We start from the raw sequence: 19,309 nt of genomic DNA on the forward strand, positions 1-19,309 counted from the left end.
AAAAAAAAAAAAAAGACCATTACAGTCTGAGACAAGGCTCTTTCTGTGTGTTACTGTTAAGGGGCACTTTTATTTTATCCCTTTGATTAAAAAAAAATAGAGAAGCTGCTTGCTGGTTTTGTTGGTGAGAGTTGAAGAAATGAGGCCCAGAGAGGGTGAGTTACTTGGCAGATGTCACATAGCTAGTTAAGGGCGCAAGTGGTTTTTGAAACCAGCTGGTCGGACTGTCACTGTGCCTTTAGCACCAAAAGCCCGAGGCCTAACATGTAGAGAAAAAGAACTCCAAAGAAGCAGCTTGACGACTGTTCACTTGTAACATGAGAACAGCTTCTGGCCAAGGAAACCCCAGCCCCACCCGTGATCTGAAACAGCCACTGCCTGCTACCTGCTCAGGCCATTCCAGGCCCCACGCACGCAGGCACACCCGTGTGTGGGTGGGGCAAGGATGTGACGCACCTTTTCCTTCCCAGTGACACACACATCTGGGGCTTTGGTGGCAGAGGCCATCTGACCCCAGAGCCTTGAGCTGTGTGCATGTGAATCCCTCTGTCAGCAGACTTGGCCAGGATCAGCTTTCGTGGATTCAACAAATATTTACTGCATCCCTACCATAGATCAGTCACTCTTCTCGGTGCTCGGTGAACAAAATGTGGCGCAATCCCCAGTCTTCATTCTGGTTTCATCCTTCGTTCTGCTCTGTGTTGAGGAGGCAGCCAGACCAGCAAGCAGCCTGATAAGATCTGAAAGGGGGAAAGGGGCATCTGGGGGGACCTGAAGAGCTCCTGCTCTGTTTTCTACTCAGGCCAAGCCACGAGATCAACAGGCAGCTGACCCTTTTCTCAGAACAGAAATCACTGTCCGTATTCTAGAGCTGTTAAATATCATGATAGCTTCAAGACTGGCAATGTTTGTACAGTAAAGCATCTTGCATTTCTGCAACATCTTTCCAAACATTTTCCTTTAAATTGTCTCATTGGACCATCAAAACAATCCTGGTGGAATAGGCTTGTCTTCCCCTCCCTATGGAACACCAGGCTCTGCAGGTTGGTCGGGATAAAGCTAGGGAGGACCACACCCCACTTCTTGCTTTCTCTGGAGTCCATGATGGAAATATGCTGTGTCCGCATTGCTCAGTAACAGCCCCTAGCCACGTGTGGCAATGGAGCATTTAAAATAGGGCTAGTGTGGCTGATTCCATGGTAAGCAGAGGTAAGATTTAAACAGCTACGTGTGGATACCATCCTGGACAGCACAGTTGTTAGTTCTCGAGGCCTTAAAGGAGAAGGAGCTCAGGAGTAGATGATGGAAGAATGCCATCTTCTGTTCCCAACATGACTGAATGTCCCAGCACATTAGGTCCTTTGCATCCACTTTCCTGGAATTCAGAATCTCTGAGGTTAGCTGTCAAAAATCAAGACTCAGGGTGCTTCTCTGAGCCCTGCACTCCCCGCTTTGCCCACATTGGGCTACTTGTTGTGTGTAAGAGCTTTTATTCGAAGATTTTTCATTGGTTTAAAGAATAAGACGAGGCAAGAAGGGTTTAAAAGCATTGCTCTCAAAGTAAACAGCAGTGAAACTCACTGGGGACAAGGCAATGTGGTCTACCTAGAAAACCGCTTGGAAGCATAAACAGTGGAAGAAAAATGAGAAAAATTAGTATAAACAATAGAAAAAAAGTTGTGTATGGGGTTTACCGGGACACTGTGCGGGGAGATCGCTTGTACACTTACTTATATAAATTTTATTTAAAGTTTAAATTTTTACATTTGTTTCAAAGCCAAGAAAGACACGACAAGGACACTGTGATTTCATTATATTCTGTCCCAGCTGGCTTTCCACTGTCTACCTGGGGTTCCAGGGACAGTGGTGATTGTCTCCTTTTAGCACACGAGTAAAATGACACGTTCTCGGTCATATGTGGGAGCTAGTTTTCCTTGGATTATCTGCCTTGTTCCTGGCTATAGAGAGCAAGCTGCTTTCCTAGGAAAATGAAAACAATTTTTCCAATCACCTGAACCGCAGATGGGTTTCTGCTGGAAGACACTTGAGAGAGAGCCCTCCCCAGGTCGCTGATGAGTCTAAGATGCTTTTTCTGTCCTCTTGCATTTTCATATGTGGCTCATTAACAGGACTGAACCCAGGGAACCACTTCAGGTCTCCTCTGGGTGCTGTCAAGCCTGTCTGTGAGTGGGGTTGTAACTTTTGCTCCTCTTGTTAAGTGGGACCTGGCGTTAAACCTCAGAAGGAAAGTCAGGGCTTTGAGTATCCCAGTATTAGAATTGATGGGCATGACACCTGCCAGAGCACAGGGTGTCTGCCTTCTGATGGCACTGGCCCAGAGGCTGGATCCCTTACCTGTAGCCACCAAAGGGAAACCCAAGGGCCCCAAGCCCAGTGAGGACACGTCTTGCACAAACTCCTTTCCCACAACTGGGGATGTGAATTAAAATTCAAATTCTTTTGATTTTCCTCTTCAGGGATCTCAAGGGATATTAAAATCCATCAAAGAATATTGAAACCTACATAGATTACATGTGGCTAATATATTTATAGATGTTATATGTATTATATATGTTATATATAACGAAGTATTAGATATAGAATGTAAATATAATCTATTACTCTGGCTAAATTGTTTAATTTTGAACCCAGCCACCCTCCCTCACCCACACATTAATGGAAGATGTATCTTTATTCATTTGCTTATTTATATGCTATCCTTCTACTTATATATAGATAGACAAATACATGTGATTACAGACTTTTTTCATTTTAAAATCACAGAACCCACAGGGACTAGTAAGAGCCAAGGATATGATGTTCAATTTGCAAATGTGGCCTAAAAATGGCTCACAAGGTTCAGTCCATCTCCCGGGGTGAGGGAGCGTCCAGACCCAGAGCCCGGTGGCGGGGCCACACTCCGGCTCTGAGCTGCGTGAGCTTTGTGCTTCAGTCTGAGATGATGCTTCATTTGTTGTGAGAAGGGGAGGGCTGGGTGCTTCATGAACATGCTTGGATTAATACTAGGCTACTTGAAAAGCCCAGTGGGGTCGGTCACTACCTGCATTTGTGGTAAAGAATCTCCTGCGACACTTGACTGAAGCCAGGCCTAATGTCCCGCTCCCCAGAAAACACTGCCCGTGGGGGACTGTATCACCGATGAAGTTGTGGATGTGCTGTACGTGGCTTTAGGGCTCCGCGTAGATTTTAGGTTGACCCTGGGATTGGGGGTGTGAAGGGGGGCCAGAGCCGTGTTTTCTCCCGTCGGCCTTGCCCACGTGCTCCTGCTGCCAGCGTTGTGTATTTCCTGGGGGCCAGAATCAAAGGTGCAGGGGCTCCCTCTGCCCCTCATAGTCAGCCTCACTGTTGCCCTCCCCGCCCCGCCAGGGAACTGCTCCTTCTTTTCTTCCTCTTCTCGCTCTGCCTGCTGCCGAGTTAGTGACCCGCTCCCGCAGTGGTGAGTGAAGTGTTTACAGAGGGTCTGGAAGACTTGGAGAATTCATGGTGGTGTGTGTGTGTGTTTACAGAGGGTCTGGAAGACTTGGAGAATTCATGGTGTGTGTGTGGGTGTGTGTTTACAGAGGGTCTGGAAGACTTGGAGAATTCATGGTGTGTGTGTGTCTTTATCTGTGTCTGTGTGTGTGTTCAGCCCTATGCTGAGCTAACATGTTGCTCCAGGGCGTATGTGAATTGTGGTGCACGGGGTGGTGCACGGGTCAGAATTGAGCATCCTGGAGGCATCCGAGTACATGAATTTCCAAAGTGAAATTGTCAAAAGAATTTTCAGCTTTGTTGCGGCGCGGTAATTACGCAGACAACAAATACGTGGCCCTGTCTTCTAAACAAGGCCCCTTTTCTTGTGAGGTTAACATCCGGAGGATGTTCTGGAAGAGCTACTAACTTTTTTCATGTTCTTAATAATGACATGACCTTTTAGTTCTTCATGATAAAGCAGATGCTTTGAACTTGCAGACTGGGGTGCAGGAAGTAAAAACAGCCAGTGTTTCTATAGGCGGTGGCAGGAATTTGGGGTTCTGTCCTGTTCCCGTGGGCTGACTTCATGTTCTGGAACCACCGTGGGGCTGGGACTGGCGACGTGCTGTAGAGGGGAGGGTATGGAGGGTGGGCAGGGCTGCGTGAATGGTTGCGTTGACTTCCTGGGCCCCAGCCTGCTTTCCGCACACCACCTAGAGCTGGCCCCATTTGAATTTATCCACATCACCGCCGCCTCCTCCCCCCCCCCCCCCGAGAGGCACAGGGCAGTGATGAAAGGAACCTAGAGCTATTTCTAAAACAAAAGTAAAGATGCCAAAGACAGAGAAACAGGGCTCTGCTAGCAAGCCCATGCAGGAAAATGTCCCCTTGACTTTGGGGCTGTAATGTGAGTACATTTTCTTTTAAAACGGTTGGCAGAAGGAAGGAAGTGAAGTCAGTGATGTTTTACTTCCCCGTGGGGCTCTGCCCCTCCCCCAGGGTCTGCTTTCCAGCACTTGATTTTCCCCTGGGCTAGGGTGGTATCTGTGAGGAGGAGGAAATTGCTTGTTATGAATATTAATGAAGCCACAGGACCCCCCCCCCCATTTCTCCCCTTGCCCATCTAATCCAGAGGACTCTTGCTAAAGTATCTAAATTATGTCCTTCGAACTAAGTAAAGACCTTTCTTAGCTGCATTGTCAAATGGCATGCCTATTTGAAAGTTTTGGGGTCACTTACATAAGTTACAAGTAATATCTGCATACCCACAAATCAGGTTTCAGTTATGTCTTGCCTCCTTTTATTAATGTGTGGCATTTAGTCAAAATCAGACATTGTGGCTCCGTAGCTGGGTCTTCCTTTTTGTTCAGGTGTTGGGGGGCAGTGGGGTAAGGGAAGGAGAGCTTTCCAGCTCCTACAAGGGCTTCATGTGATGGCGAAGGCACAGGGGGCAGGTGGTTCTAGAAAGGAGAAAGCCTCCATTTCAGGCCGGAGCTCCCTTCTGCTCCAAGTGTATGAGGAGAAGAGCAGCCAGTAAACTTGCAGCTAAAAGCGGGCACACGTTAGGATCAACAGAATGGCCAAATGACCAACTTCTCTAATAGAGACTGGATTAATAACCATTTGCTAAAAATCCAAAGATGCCTCAACCTTGCAGTTGATGGAGCAGAATGAGGCAGTGATTAGCTGTGGACTGAGGACTGTCTCCAAAGCAGAGCCTGGGGCTGAGTCCGTTGCTTGAACATTCCCCAGGGACCATCCAGTGGGTGGGGATATGAGAGACCGACGAGGATACCTGAGTTCCTACCTTGGCGTTTGAGCATAGGGCAGAACGATTGTATCACTAAGGGGATTAATACAGGAAGAGGATTGGGTTTGGGCAATAAGATAATTAACTCTGGAACCTTTTGAGCTTGAGATACTTGCAGGGTCGTTCATGCAGAACCCTCTGGACAGTATGAGAAAGACAGTCCCTGGGTCAGTAGCTATAAGCAACTTCTGGGTACAGATCGGCATCCTGAATCAAGGGGTTACACAGGAAGAAGTAGCAAGTGAAGAGAGAATAGAAGCACCCGTGTATTCCCGAAGAACACACACCTCTTAGGAGTGGCCTGAACAGGAGGAGGTAACAGTGAGGACTGACCTCAAGGGGAATCTGGGAGCCTGAAGGGAAGGGGCACCAGAAGCGTGGGGCGCTCTCGCCCAGAGAGGTTACACAGGGCAGAGTGGTTTAGTAGTGATGAGGTTGATGGAATTCCTTCACCGAAGCACTTCAGGGTGTGGTGGGGAGAGAATCCCTATTTCATTGGAAGAGAAGTGAGTAGTAATTAAGGCAATGTGCCAACCACATTTGTTTTGGTAGCTAAGAGGAAGCAGAAGGATTGAGGAACCTGTGTTGGGGTAGAGGAGAGAGGAATGGGTTAAAGAAAGCATCCAGAAGCCGCTGATGACCCAGGCTGGGAGTGTAATGGATGCTCTCCCTCCCTTCATTCCAGAGAAGCTCTCACTACCCAGCGGGTCTGGGTGCTCGGTCTCCCCTGTGATGTCGTCTATACAGCATATGCTTAGTTAGAACCAGTGGAATGAATCAAGTCGTTCACTGTCTATTGCAGGAAGCCAGGGGCTGGGCGAGGAGCCAGCCCTTCTGTTTCTATCTGCCCTGACTTTCCCAGCAACCTTCACGTCTTCCTTTCCAATCCCCCGTTATTTCTACCTCTCCCTTCTCTGGGTGTCACTGAATATTAGCACCAGAAGGAGAGGTAGAAATAACGGGGGATTGGAAAGAAGACATGAAGGTTGCTGTTGAGTGCTCTGGGGCTGGGACCGTTTCTGGGAACGTTTCCACTGCTGATGTTTTCGTTCTCACCCCCTTTGCCTCTGTTCTCAGGGAAGGCCGCTCAAATGCCCACGTCAGAGGAGATTACCAAAGAATCGGAGATGTCCTGCTGAAGAACATTCAGGGCATGAAGGTGAGCTGCTTTGGGATTTGGGTGGAACACGTTCCCTAGGGACAATAATCTCGGGGCTGTTGGAGGCCTGGGCTGTAACCGCTGTCCATAGGCACCCAGGACCTGATAGGACGATCTGCGGAGGCTATTATTAATAGTTGCGTTTGGGGGGAGTTAAAAGTCAAATGCCTATTCTTAACCATGTGGAGGAGTCCGTGCTCTGAACCCCGACGTTATTCAAGGACCCGCTGTACGATCCTGCCAAGGGAGGGCTCTCGCCTGCACTTACTGCCTTCAAGGAGGCTTGGCCTCCACCGTGTCCTCCAGGGACGGCAGTTGGAGACCTGCCAGCCCATTCCCTGCCCCCCTGGGGACAGTCCCCAGAGTTGTCCTTTTTACTGCTCGCCCATGGAGAGCTGACATGTGTGGGCCTCCAGCCTCCTCTTTGTTCACCTCGCACCTGAGACCTCCTGGAACATACTTGGTTTGTGCTCATAGCCGTTCTCTCTCCTCAGTCTGGTGAGTTGGCATTTTTGTGTTGAGTCGGCTTCATCGGCTGCTGGCAGCATGAGTTGGTGTGTGGATGCCATGAGCATTTATAGCATGGAGCTCTGTGCAAGCAAAATAAAAATAGGTGGAGAGGCTCAGACAGCCACTGGCGGCCTTTTTTAGAATTTGTTTGGGTTGCTTTTTCTTGTAATGATTATAGTTGGTTTTAAAGAATTTTTATGAAGTATGAAGAGAGGGCAGCAGAAGGTTCTAGAGATGTAGAAGTCCAGGTTAGCACTTTTGTCCAAAATGCTTAGAGTGACCTGCAGCTTGCAGTGTCCTTCCTGCCCCCTACCCCCAACACACAAACCCGTGTATTTACCTGCATTTGCAGGGACTCAGCGGGGGAGCTGACCCTCCACTCGTGACCATGACCGAGGCAGCTAGGCCAGGGGCTGCAATCCCTGCCTGAAAGTCACATACCCAGATTGTGATCTCCGGTCCATGCTGTGACCTTCCCCCTGGAAACATCTGCCCAGGTGCACAAAGGCACTTCGAAATCACACAAATAAAAAAGATCCGCCTTTCATCCAGGCTGGGACCTCCATGCGAGCCATCTGTCTCCTCAAGCGCCCAACTCCTGCTTCCTCTCCTTCTTAAACTCCTACCACATTACTCCTTCTGGCTCTCAGTTTGCTGTCTGCTGGATGACTCGACCTGCTTCCCGGTGCCTCCCCTCCTCCCAGCAAGCCGAGCTTCCAGTCACCATTTATATTTCAGCCAGACCGCCTAGGCTCAAAGCCCTCCTGCATCTCTCTGATTGGGACAATACAGTCCAAACCCAAAACGTGACGAAGAAAGCCTTCATAGTCTAGCCTTGGATGATCTTTCCAGGCCCTTCCCGCTGTCCTTCACATTCCACTCTGCTCCAGTTGACCATGAACTCGCCTCTCCAGACTCTCAGGTTCTTGCAAGACTCCTGCCTCAGCTGGGTGCATGCATGGGTTCATTTGCTCTTTTTTGTTGTTTTTAAAAGTAACCTCTACTCCTAACATGGGGCTCCAACTCACAACCCCGCGAAAGCAAGAGTTGCATGCTCTAGCAATGAGCCAGCCAGGTGCCCCTCATTTGCTCATTAATGCATGCAGGCAACAGGCATTTACTGAGCACCTATTGTGTGCCTCAGGCCCCGAGGATATAGGAACATGACAGATGGGCTCTCTTAAAATCAAATAAGGGACTGCACATGGATAACACTGCATAGAGCTGCACATGCGCACACGCACGCACAGGCACGCACAAGGGATGTGTAACTGGTAGAATCCAGACAAACTCCAGATTGGACCAGTGTCAATCTCTTGGTGTTGGCGTTATGCTATAGTCACACAAGATGGTAACGTTGGGGGAGGCTGGGTGAAGGACCTCCCTGTACATTTCTTTGCAAGTTCCTATGAATTTTTCTTTTTTTTAAAAGTAGTCAACAACCCCAGCAGGGGACACCATGTGATAAGGGCTAAGATGAACAAATACAGCCTAAGTACAGGAAGACAGAGGAGTCCCTAACCGGTGGAGGCGGCTGGGTTTCGAGGGAGTTGCTGAGGCCGGCAGGAGTCCAAACGGGAGTGTCGTGTGCGGAGGCTCTGAGTGCGACAGCCTGGCACATTCAAGTTCAGGTTGGCCCTGGGATGAGTGGCAAGAAGCAATATAGGAGGGGTAAGGAGATTATATCCTAAGGGCCCTGTGTGCCCTGCCGAGGACCCTGGAGGTTGTCCCAAGATGGGGGGAGCTCTTGTCATGTTCCAACCAAGAGGCCACGAGCTGAGCTCCGTCACTGAATCATGTCAGTGGCTTAGGTGTGGAGGGGTGAGGCGTGGAGGCCGAGGCCCCGATGGAGAACGGCCACTGTGGTGGGGGGTGCAAGGCCAGAACCAGGGCAGTGACCGTGCGGAGAAAGACAGGAAAAGGTTTGATGTTTTTAGGAGGGAGAATGGGAAGGACTTGGTAAAGGATTCAAAACATGGGGGAATCTGGAGTGTTCTCTTGGTTTTCCTGTCCCGAGTAACTGGCTGGTGGCGGCACCATCCTGAGGTTAGAGAATCTCAGTTGAGGCAGGGAACGTGGGGTTCCCACCCGGACTCACTGCATCTCAGGCTCTTTAGGAAGCCTTTGCAGGGCATGGAAATGTAGATGTGGAGGTGAGCAGCGCATGGATAGCAAGCCCGCCCCTAGGAAGTGAGTGTTGAGGACAACTGCTTTTCCTGGATGTCCTTGTGCCCATCTTACTACCTTTATCTGTCTGGAAACGTCCTTCCCTTGAGATTCTTCCCCACCTGCCGTGAAGAATGAATTCCTCCATTAATGCTTTATTTAAACTCCCAACTCTTTACCCTCGCCACTCTCCACCGTGATAGCTATGATAGGAAAGGAATCTTCAACAGCATGTGTTAAAGATGGTCAAGCAGACTTTATTCAGGACCACTGTGACTGGGGTAGGGTCCCCTGTGGTGGGGTTTTCGGTGGGGGAGAGACTGGGCTAAACTCTGAAGACAGTTTGGGCAAGCAGGGATTTCTAGCCAAGGGGCAGGGTCAGAGGATGGGAACGTATGAAGAGGAAACATCAGGGTAAGTCAGGTTCTGGCTGAACCAACCTGACAGCCTTCTTTGCTGAAGACGGGGTGATCTGATACCACCTGGAGATGATGAGAGATGAGGAACCCAATGTCGAGGGTGACCAGACATCCAGGGTGTAGGGGTTCTGGTTAGGCTGACTTAGCAGGGTTTTTGCTAAAACTGGCTTTCAATAAGGAAGTTCACAGACAGGTCAAGGAGAAGGCTCAGGGGCCTGAAGAAAGGTTGGTCAAGCGAAGCATCTTTGTCAGACCCCAGTAGAGCAGGGTCCATGTCTAATTCTCACCCAGCTCTCCAGGATCGAGCAGAGTAGGTGGCGCATGGCAGATACTCACTGATAAGTGAAAGGGGTGAGTCAAACAAATGCACAGTGGTGACTGTATGACATTTATTGAATGGGCCCTGGTCTATTGGTCATCTAGTGACATTAAGAAGAAAACCACAGGCCCCCTGAAGGAGCTCCTGTTGATCTATTCCCCTCCGTTTCGCCAGTCTCACATCTAAGATAACATATACATCTCCTACTCCAGAATCCCTAAGTATTTTCAGCTGCGTGATGCTTTCCTAGAGCTTTTTCTTTCATCCCGAGAACCCAATTGAAATCATGAAATAAATAGCAAAATGGGGACAATAAGAAAGAGAACGAAAATGAAGCCCCGCAAGCCAAGGCGATCTTCATTTCGGAAAGGCAGGCGCGGTGGGACGCATGCGCACTTGTCTCCTTCCCCCCTCCCCCCCCCCCCCCCCCAGCAACTGGCGGCTCACCTGTGGAAGCACAGCGAAGCTCTGGAGGCGCTGGAGACGGGCATCAGGGGCTCGCGGCGGCTGGAGAACTTGTGCCGAGACTTCGAGCTGCAGAAGGTGTGCTACCTGCCGCTCAACACCTTCCTCCTGCGCCCGCTGCACCGGCTCATGCACTACAAGCAGGTCCTGGAGCGACTGTGCAAGCACCACCCGCCCCACCACGCCGACTTCCGGGACTGCCGGGGTGAGCCGGGGGGCGGGGCAGCCCGCAGACGCTGTGCGCGGGCTGCCGAGATCCCGCCTTCTGTTACCTCTTGGTCTCTCCGCGAAGGAAGTGCGCATGGCCCCCAGGCCCTCCCTTCTTTGATCTTGGCTGGTTTGGCCCACTTAGAGTCAGCCCCCCACCCCCACCCCAAGCCTTCCTCTACCCACATGGTTGAAACTCCCCACTCCCCCCTTGGGTTGGCTGCGGAAAATGGCCTCTAACAATCAGTCCTTCTGCTAATTGCTGCTGGGCGCTTGTAATGTGCTGGTCACCTTAAGAAGCACTTCACCTGTATTGACTCCTGATATTCACGGCAGGGGTGAGCTCATTTTACATATAGGGGCCGCTGAGACCAGAGAGGTTAACATGCCCGGAGTCACACAGCTGGAAAGCAAATGGCTCGGAGCCCAAACCCAGACCCCATGTTCTTGACCATCCTGTCCTCCTGTCATGATGATATTACTCCCTGTCGCTGGCTCAGCACCAAGCCCTCAGGTACAGAGCCGGGTATCTTAGTAATACTGACGCCTTTACTCCCTTCAACAACCAGCAACTTCAACAACAGTAAGAACTGTTACCCCATTTTACAGATGAGATACCTGGGCCACTGGTACCTCTCCTAAAGTATTATAAACACCTCCCGTCTATGTCCTCTTTTTCTAAATGTACCTCTTACTCGTTTGCTTATAAGCTGGGTGACACTGGATTCCCTCAGGTTACAGTCAAAACATCATGCTCTGGCCCCTGACCAGTCTCATGCAGCACACACGCATTGAGCACCTGCTGTGTACTAGGCATACGAGAGGGAATAACGCAGATGTGGCCCCACTCACAGGACCGACTAGTGGGTACAGAGGGCAGGACGTCTGGGCAGTGACTGACCTATGACCTGACCCAGCCTGACCTATGACCTGACCCAGCCTTCGGGGCTCAGGGGGAGCTTTCTGAGGGAAAGGTTATTTTAAGTTTAGATCTAATGTATAAAATATAGGAGTTTTCCTGGATAGAGTTGGGAATAGCATGTACAGAGGCCCACAGGGGACAGAGACTATGGAACATTCTGGAAAGTAGAAGTTCTGTGTAGAACACAGAGGGATAGCAGCAGAAACAAGACTGGCAAAGTAAGCAGAGACCAGATCTCATGGGGTCTCATAAACCCCACAAGACTGCAAGGAAGAGCAAAGGGAAGACGGGGGAGGGTTTTAAGGAGGGAAATGGGGATGTGGGGCTTGTTGCAGAAAAATCAATCCTTTGGTATCTAGGATATGTAGACAAATCTTATAGATTAGTTTTTTTATATTTTTAAAATTTTTTAAGATTTATTTCTTTGAGAGAGTGTGCGTGAGCAGGAGGAGAGAGAAGCAGATTCCCGACTGAGCATGGAGCCAGACGCGGGGCTCGATCCCACCACCCTGAGATCATGACCTGAGCCAAAACCCAAAGTCAGACAATCAGCTGTGCCACCCAGGCGCCCCCGTTGACAAGTATTTCCTGACGAAAATACCTAAATGCTCAGCTACTGTGGATTGACGTAAACTAAACTTGCACTAATTGGGCATCAGCTCCTTTTCCATATCAGATATGTACCCGCGTAAGGGAGATGTGCCCATACTGCAGAATAAAGCGGCCTTTTGCAGTCATCTTGGTAAACGGTGTAATTGCTGCAGAAGGAAGAACCGGGGGGGGGGGGGCGTTGTGCTGGAATGTCAGGTGCCCCAAAGTGTCACACTATCAGGGAGACTCACAGAAGGATCCCTCCTTTGTCCCAGATTGTTCTGTGGCCCCCCTGTGCTCTCTTCTTTCCAGGTAACAGGAGGTGGGTAGAAACCTCTGCCCTGGGGACAGAATTCCAGGTCCCCTCCCGCTTACTCCCCTCCCGCTTGCCCCTCTGTGCCAGGTGCTTCCAGCCCAAGGACAGCTGTCTACCACATAGCCACGAAGGGGCCATTGACATTTCCAAAATGCACTTAGGAAACTCAAGTAAAGCAAATAAACACATAATGCAAAATTTTTTGTGAGAAATTTTTATTAGGAATAGCAGTGTTTTCCCCCAGGAGGATGGCTTCTAACTTAGTTCAGCTACTGGGGATGTTACCCAGAGGGCTGCTACCAGGGTGTGGGGGTGCGGGGGAGACCCTGGTCTACCATCCATCCTGGTGTTTCTGTGTCTGTTCGCTTCGTTAGCTGCTTTAGCAGAGATTACTGAGATGGTGGCACAGCTTCACGGTACGATGATCAAGATGGAGAATTTCCAGAAGTTGCACGAACTCAAGAAAGACTTGATTGGCATCGACAATCTCGTGATTCCAGGAAGGGTAAGCAGCTGCTGGAGGCCAAGCCAGGAAGGCAATGTTTAAGTGACTTAAATTTGAACCTTTTGAATACGGACTCTGGTTTAAGACACCCTCCTCCCGAGTGAAGTGGCTTCCTTCCAGCTGCACGGCAACTAGGAAGACACCTTGACCATGACCGTGTCACTCAAACCTGTGTTAGGAGGACATAAAGCAAGCCTTTGACCTCCTATTCTACTTTTTTTCCTTACTGGTTGATTGGCTAATTTACTTTCCTCCTATCATATTCTGAGAGGCTTTGAGATAGCTTATTTTACCTTTTAAAAGTTAGGTAAATGGAAATGGAAGCTAAGGGAAAACTTTTTTTTTTTTTAAACAATGGGGTAAAATGGTGATACAAAGGCTCAGGAAAATTAGCGCCCCAAAGCACGTAAATTCCCGTGTAAGGATGAAAAGAATTTTTAAAAGATGCAGTTTTCTGTGCATAATATAATTTTAATTTAGAATTAAAATAACGTTTTAGCCAGAACGTGATTCTCGGAGAGATGCGCTTTCACTTAAGCTGTTAACCTTCACCCGCCCTGCCCCTCACGAAATGTAGGTCGCTCACGGGGAAGCAGGGCCTCACTGTGTGCACACATTCCTTCCAGGTCAGGGGCGTGTGAAAATACAGGGCAGCTTGCTTGCTTTCAGTTCTTTTCCTAGGAAGCCATCATTGCCCAGGGATCAAAAAAATATTAGGTGGTACATCCACTCTGTCTATGGGATCTTTATCCCTAGAGCGGCCCCATTCCAAAGTATACATCACCCAGGCTCCAAAGAAAATTTTGGTGCCTTTGGTCTGCTGCACAGCTGCCTTAATCTTTTTTTTTTTTTTAAGAGTTTATTTGAGAGAGAGAGAGCACACTTGCCTGCATGCATGAGCAGGGGAGAAGGGCAGAGGGAGAGATTGATTCTCCAGGAGACTCCTCACGGAGTGCTGAGCCCGACGCAGGGCTCGATCTCACGGCCCTGAGATCACGACCTGAGCCGCCCACCCCCATAGCTGCCTAGTCTTCAGACAGGTGCTGTGTCTGGTACGCCAGGCGCTTTCCGTCTTGTCTGCCAGGCAGGTGCCCCAGAAACTTTGTAACGCAGGGAAGACGAGGGAACCTCCCCGTGTATTTGGGTCTCTCTGACAGGGAGCCTAATTACAAGGCTGAACGGAAAACTAGTTTTTGAAATGAAAACTAGGAATGAAAGCCGGGCTTGCTTCAGCTCTGCAGGGGAGAACATTCTGCCGGGCCTCAGCACATAACAACCACGCTGACCCATCCACACGGAAGCCATAGTAAAGGCCAGTGGAAATCAGTGTGATTTTTCTCTTAACTTTGGATGTTCTAAAATCTGTAGGTGGCAGACAGACCACCTAGAAAGAATTTTTTAGCCCTGCGTTGGACTTGCTGCTCCATGGGGAGTCTGCTTCTCCCTCTACCCACCCCACCCCCTGCGCTGTGCTCTCTCTCTCAAATAAATAAAATCTTTAAAAAAAAATTTTTTTTTAATTTTGAGGAAAGGTCCCCACTGGTGCTATAAAAAGAGGAGCAGATTGGAACAGGAGGCCCCAGGTTCAGGTCCTAGCTCCACCAGAGCTGGGTGTTTCAAACAACCAGAATGTTCTTCCTTTCTATAACATGGGCATCCTGTGCTCTCCCTTGTAGGCCATAAGGATCAAATGAGATTTAATGTGTAAAAATAACACAACAAATGTGACTTATTTTCTCCTTCCCCCACCTATAGTTACTTAAAGAGATTAAGTCTACACTTAACTGTAATGGTAGTGATTCATAGCATAGCATCGTGGAAGACATTTAGCTAAATATGGGTTCTGTCACTCACTGGTCTTGGGCAGGCTTCTAAATCATTTTGCTCCTTAGTTTCTTTATCTGAAAAATGGGGATAATATTGAACCTACAGGCTCCCACAAGGTGCTGATAGAAGCACGCAGCTGATGTCAGGTACATACCACGTGCTCATGATTATTTATAAAGGCGAAGTTGGAAGTGGGGTGCTGGTTACTAACTGCTTTATATCCATATTCTTTTGTTCATCAACCAGCCTCAAGTCAACCCTGAATGAAATGGGAGGGAGGGACTCAGAGGCCTCCGGGGAACAAGTTCTAAGATGGGGTAGTCCATATACCAAGGCTAATTGATTATCATTAATTAAATTATCAAATAACCTCATGGGTGGGAGGAAAGCTCTGATTTGTCTGTAAGTAGAATTTTAAAAATTGGGATTTAAAGGGGAGCAGATAATTTTAGAGACACCCCCTCGGCTACTGCAGCATAATTCTTAGCATGGCATAATCCTGCTCACCTTCCTGCTGGGGTCAGTCTTAGATAGTATCACATCCTGGAGGGCAGGATTCTTCCCCCAGGCATAAAGGCCACAGCACACTTTGGCCCGCATCAGCCCTCCTGATGGTGTTTATCCTAAGAACTGTGTGCCTGAGGGAGAGCTTTTCCTGGGCTGGCCTTCCTGTCGGAGGAACGCATTCAGAAAGGAAGCAGGGTCTGGAGGTGGGTGAGGTCCGTTTGGTTAAAACTCAGAGGTGTGGACTGGATTTCCCTCCAGAAGGAAGCAGCTTGCTCTTAAGGACATTCGAGGCCATCCCCCTCCCCATTGTGTGGTTTAAAAAGAAGAATTCTAGGCACGAGACATTTTCCATCCGCAGCCTCAGACGTTGATATCTGAGTCTGCAGCCCTTCTGCTCCCGGCCGCTGAAGCCCCCCGGAACATAGACGGGGCTCCCTTGTCTTCTTGCAGTGAGTGTCCCAGGGCACCACGTCTCCCGCACAGAAAACAGTCACGCTCCCTCAGAATGGTTAGAAAACACGTGTTCCAGCTGTGCAAGGTGGGAGCAGCAGGTTCAAGTCCCGAGCCCATTCTCGGCTGCCCGGCAGTGATGCCCCCCCTCCGACATCATTTCCTCGGATCGCATTGTTGATGTCTGATAGCATCCACACCTGCGAGGATTTATTATATGTTCCTTTGTTGGTCCCCAAAACACATCACTGAAACTGCCAGCAGACATGGTCTTTGATCCACATTTCATAAAAAAACAGAGTTGAGTCAGGCTGTGCAAAAGTCTATAGAATCAAAATGAGTTGGCTGAATCCTTGGCTCAGTAGCTGTTGTGAGCACAGAAAAGTCTGGTGGCAGGTGTTCTAGAAGTCTATTGATACGTAGCAAACTATTCCAATGTGTAGTGGCTAAAGACAACTTTTCCAAATAGGTCATGGTTTTGCGAGTCAGGAACTGGGCAGGGTTCAGCCAGGTGATTCTTCTGCTCCCTGTGTATTGACAGGGGTCCCAGATGGGCTGGTCTGGAGGGTCCGAGGCTGTCATCTGGCAGGGACATCTGGAGGCTCAGCTGGGACTGTGCACCACAAAGCCCATGAGAAGCCTGGCTGACCCTGGGTTCAGGGTTGTCTTAATGCTGTGTGCCGCTAAGGGTTCCAAGAGCAAGTTCCCAGGGACAAAGCAGAGGCTACTTTGACCCAGTCTTGGAAGTCACACAGTGTCAGGTCTACACTTATTGGTCAAATCAGTTCCCAGCCCACCCATATCTGAGGGAGGCAGACAGAGACCCCGCCTCTACGGGAATAATGTGAAAAACATTAATGAGCTTGCAGCCATGTTGCAGAAGCAGCACTACGGAGAGCAGTTCGGTGGTTCCTTAATAAGTTAACCGGAGAATTTCCATATGACCCAGCAATTCCACTCCTCAGTATATACCCAGAAGAATTGAAAACAGGTATTCAAACCAAAAAAACTTTTTTTTAGAAATATATGGGACACTTCCTTTTTTTTTTTTTTAAGATTTTATTTATGTTTGAGAGAGAAAGAGGGAGAGCATGAGGAGAGGAGAGCGGGAGAGGGAGAAGCAGGCTTCCCGCGGAGCAGGGAGCCCGATGGCGGGGCTCGATCCCAGGACCCTGGGATCGTGACCTGAGCTGAAGGCAGACACTTAACCAGGTGCCCCCTCAAACAAAAACTTGAACGTGAGTGTCCATAGCAACACTGTCCATAGTAGCCAGTAGGGAAAAAAAACCCAAGTGTCCATCCTCAGGTGAGTAGATAAACAGTGTGACGTATCCATACAATGAAGTAGGCCCGGGAAGGAAGGGAGTTCTGATACATTCCCCAGTGTGGGTAAGACTTGAAAACACGCTGGGTGGATGAAGCCAGACACAAAAGGTCATATATGACAAGATTTGATTTATAGAAAATATCCAGAATGGGCAAATCCATAAAGAAAATGGATTGGTGGGAGCCAGGTGCTAGGGAAAGGGGGGAGTGGGGAGTGGCTGCCTAGTGGGCACGGGTTTCCTTTTGGGTGGTGAAAACATCCAGACCTAGATGGTAGCAATGCATACACTCTCTGAATGCACTAAAGGTCACAAACGGTCATTTTTATATGTATTTTACCACAATTTTTTAAAAATGATAGTTTTGGGTGGGGGGGTTAAGTGCCCCGAATGACCAGCGTCCCCTAGTTTATTAATCTGGGGGGAAGAATTCCTTAGACGCGCTTGCTTCTGGCTGTTTTATCCTAGAGCACAGTTCCTGGTTTCCAGGAACCAGAGCTGAGTCATGGAGCAGTTCCTGGGTTCGGGGTAACTCCTCTCTGGCTCATCTGTCGTCTCAGTGCCCTGCTGCCACTCTGCATGTGGCTGGGGCCCCTGCCACCCCCCCTTGCAGCGGGAAGCCCGCCGGGCCCGGGGGTTGCGCGCAGAGCCGCGGAACCACACGGTCCGGGCCTCTGAGTGCTGGTTTCTGCACGAGCGGAGCCCATCGGAGTCCCTGCCTTGTGGGTTCCTGGGAGGGACAGCAGTATTCGGTGAACAGTAACTGTGATGGCGGTGGTTCTCGCCACGAAAGGGAGCGTGGCATAAGGCCACCAGCATCTCCCCGCCAACCGCTGGGGTCTGCTTGCTCCGTAGGAATTCATTCGCCTGGGCAGCCTCAGCAAGCTCTCCGGCAAGGGGCTCCAGCAGCGCATGTTTTTCCTGGTAAGTGCCGACAGCCGGAGGTCTTCACAGCGATGGGGGACCCCACGGGGTCACAGGGTGGGCCCGGGCCACCCGGGAGGCAGGAGAAGCGCCCGGCGCGGCTCAGCCGGAGGGGCTGCGATCAGCGAGTTGCCACGCAAGATCCTGAAAACACACGCTCTGCACCTGCTGTTTGAGCGGAGCCCATCCAGCTCATCCGCACTTGTCCTTGCTCCTCTAGTTCAACGACGTCTTGCTGTACACGAGCAGGGGGCTGACGGCCTCGAATCAGTTTAAAGTCCATGGACAGCTCCCGCTGTATGGCATGACCGTGAGTATGCGCCATGGGCATGCGATCGGGGCCCCTCCCTGTGCACTGCCTGCAGGTGGCAGACCGAGCTAAAGGGAGCGGGAGACCGCCAGCTGAGGAAGGAGAAGGAGGGTCGTAACCAGGCACCTTAGGCCCCGTTCGGGTTCCCCGAGAGGGGCTCGGGACACGGCTCCTGGTGCACGTGAGATGTACGGGTAACTTCCTTCTAGAATCAAGTGAGGAAGCCAGCTGACGTGGCCTTGAGGTATGCCTGGGCCCAGGGCCCCCGAAAGAGAGTCCTCACCACCCATGTGGCGAGGTGGAGCCCGGCCCTCGAGCGGGGAGCCACCCGTCCGGCCCCAGAGATGCGCCCGTGGGCATCCGTGATGGTGGCCAGGACGCCAGTGCGCGGGATGGTTTCCCCGGCTCAGCCTCCCACTCTCCTCTGCCACCGGATACAGGGAAGTTTACGGGCTCTGCCAGAAAGCAGTTCAGTGCATTTGGGCCTTCCTTTCGGCTCTCTGAGTGTGATTTCTCCGACTCGGTTTCTCTGAGCCATAGCCAGTGTGGTGAACGTTTGAAAATGCGCCGAGTGTGCCGCTTGCCCCTTGGCAGTAACATGATGCGCACTCGTCCCACAGATCGAGGAAAGCGAGGACGAGTGGGGTGTACCCCACTGCCTAACCCTCCGGGGCCAGCGACAGTCCATCGTCGTGGCGGCCAGGTAACGCGGACACGCGCCCCTCGCCTGTCTGCCCCTTGCCCCGCCCTGCTCTGAAACCCTGCCGCCCGGCTCTTCAGCTGCAGGTCCGAGATGGAGAAGTGGGTTGAGGATATCCAAATGGCCATTGATTTGGCAGAGAAAAGCAGTGGCCCCACTCCCGAATTCCTCGCCAGCAGCCCCCCTGACAACAGTAAGTGGGCGGGCAGCCGTTCTGGTGCCGCCGGGCTCGCTGCGCCGGGAGCTGGCCATGGCGGGTGCGAGACAGCTCGGCTCACCCGGGGGGCGGGGGGGGGGGGGGCATCCTGCTGCATTTAAAAATCACCCTCCCAGGTGGGTCCCGTCTCTGTGATTGACATTTGTGTGTGTTTGTTTTCCTAATTTTTTATTATATATGTACAAA

General features: G+C 50.4%; 1 protein-coding gene across 1 annotated transcript in view; it reads left to right on the top strand.

Moving 5' to 3' along the window:
* FARP1 (FERM, ARH/RhoGEF and pleckstrin domain protein 1) overlaps nucleotides 1-19,309 on the top strand; it is a 75,507-nt gene that overhangs the window by 52,860 nt on the left and 3,338 nt on the right. The window contains exons 16-22 of the mRNA XM_081815512.1: nucleotides 6,362-6,443; nucleotides 10,290-10,527; nucleotides 12,733-12,863; nucleotides 17,828-17,896; nucleotides 18,117-18,206; nucleotides 18,827-18,909; nucleotides 18,987-19,216. Of these exons, the coding sequence (XP_081671638.1) occupies nucleotides 6,362-6,443; nucleotides 10,290-10,527; nucleotides 12,733-12,863; nucleotides 17,828-17,896; nucleotides 18,117-18,206; nucleotides 18,827-18,909; nucleotides 18,987-19,216 (923 nt within the window). The remainder of the gene's footprint in view (nucleotides 1-6,361; nucleotides 6,444-10,289; nucleotides 10,528-12,732; nucleotides 12,864-17,827; nucleotides 17,897-18,116; nucleotides 18,207-18,826; nucleotides 18,910-18,986; nucleotides 19,217-19,309) is intronic.

This window comes from Leptonychotes weddellii, chromosome 3 (genome assembly GCF_054177405.1).
Source record: "Leptonychotes weddellii isolate Sample4059 chromosome 3, ASM5417740v2, whole genome shotgun sequence".
NCBI classification, from domain to species: Eukaryota; Metazoa; Chordata; class Mammalia; order Carnivora; family Phocidae; genus Leptonychotes; species Leptonychotes weddellii.